At 59.8% G+C, this 953-nt stretch overlaps 1 protein-coding gene across 1 annotated transcript in view; it reads right to left on the minus strand.

The window, feature by feature from the left end:
* Positions 1 to 719: 719 nt before the first annotated feature.
* MCM7 (minichromosome maintenance complex component 7) overlaps positions 720 to 953 on the minus strand; it is a 14,516-nt gene continuing 14,282 nt past the window's right edge. Inside the window, exon 10 of the mRNA XM_015850926.1 lies at positions 720 to 894. Within this exon, the coding sequence (XP_015706412.1) occupies positions 720 to 894 (175 nt within the window). The remainder of the gene's footprint in view (positions 895 to 953) is intronic.

Consider the following 953-nt stretch of genomic DNA (forward strand, 5'->3'; position numbering starts at 1 on the left):
ATGGGGACAGCACAACCCCATAGGGACAGCCCTAACCCCATAGGGACAGCCCTAACCCCATGGGGACAGCACAACCCCATGGGGACAGCACAACCCCATGGGGACAGCACAACACCAGGCCCTATAGGGACAGCCCTAACCCCATAGGGACAGCCCTAACCCCATGGGGGCAGCACAACCCCATAGGGACAACCCAAACCCCATAGGGACAACCCAAACCCCATAGGGACAGTCTGAGCCCCATAGGGAAAGCACAACCCCACAGGGACAGTCTGAGCCCCATAGGGAAAGCACAACCCCATAGGGACAGCCCTAACCCCATAGGGACAACCCAAACCCCACAGGGAAAGCACAACCCCATAGACCATGGGGACAGCACAACCCCAGGCCCCATAGGGACACCACAATGGAGGCACTGATACAGGTCCTATAGGGATACCCAAACCCCAGGCCCCATAGGGACAGCCCTAACCTAAACCCCATAGGAATAGCACTAACCTAAACCCTATAGGGACAGCCCTAACCCCATAGGGACAGCCCAAACCCCATAGGGACAGCCCAAACCCCATAGGGACAGCACAGCCCTAGACCCAACAAGGACATACTAACAGAGCTGCCCCCAACACCCCAAATGATGCTGACCCCTCCCAGCCCCATAAGGCCCAATGGAGCCCCCACTCACAGCCCCACAGACCCCCCCTCAGCCCCACAGCCCCCACTCACAGCCCCTGCTGCCCCCCGTGTCCCTGCAGTGAATCTCGAGCCGCCTCCATCAGCCTCATGGCCTCGTTCACATCCTCCTTCTCCACCACGTCCACCAGGCGCAGCCGGGCCTGCACCGCCATAATGACACCATCAGCATCATCAGCATCATATTCACCCCCCCAAAACCCCCTGAAGCCACCCCAAATGTCCCCCAACAGCCCCTAAATGCCCCCAAAGCCCCCAACCCC

Source organism: Coturnix japonica, unplaced genomic scaffold (genome assembly GCF_001577835.2).
Source record: "Coturnix japonica isolate 7356 unplaced genomic scaffold, Coturnix japonica 2.1 chrUnrandom591, whole genome shotgun sequence".
In the NCBI taxonomy this organism is placed as follows: Eukaryota; Metazoa; Chordata; class Aves; order Galliformes; family Phasianidae; genus Coturnix; species Coturnix japonica.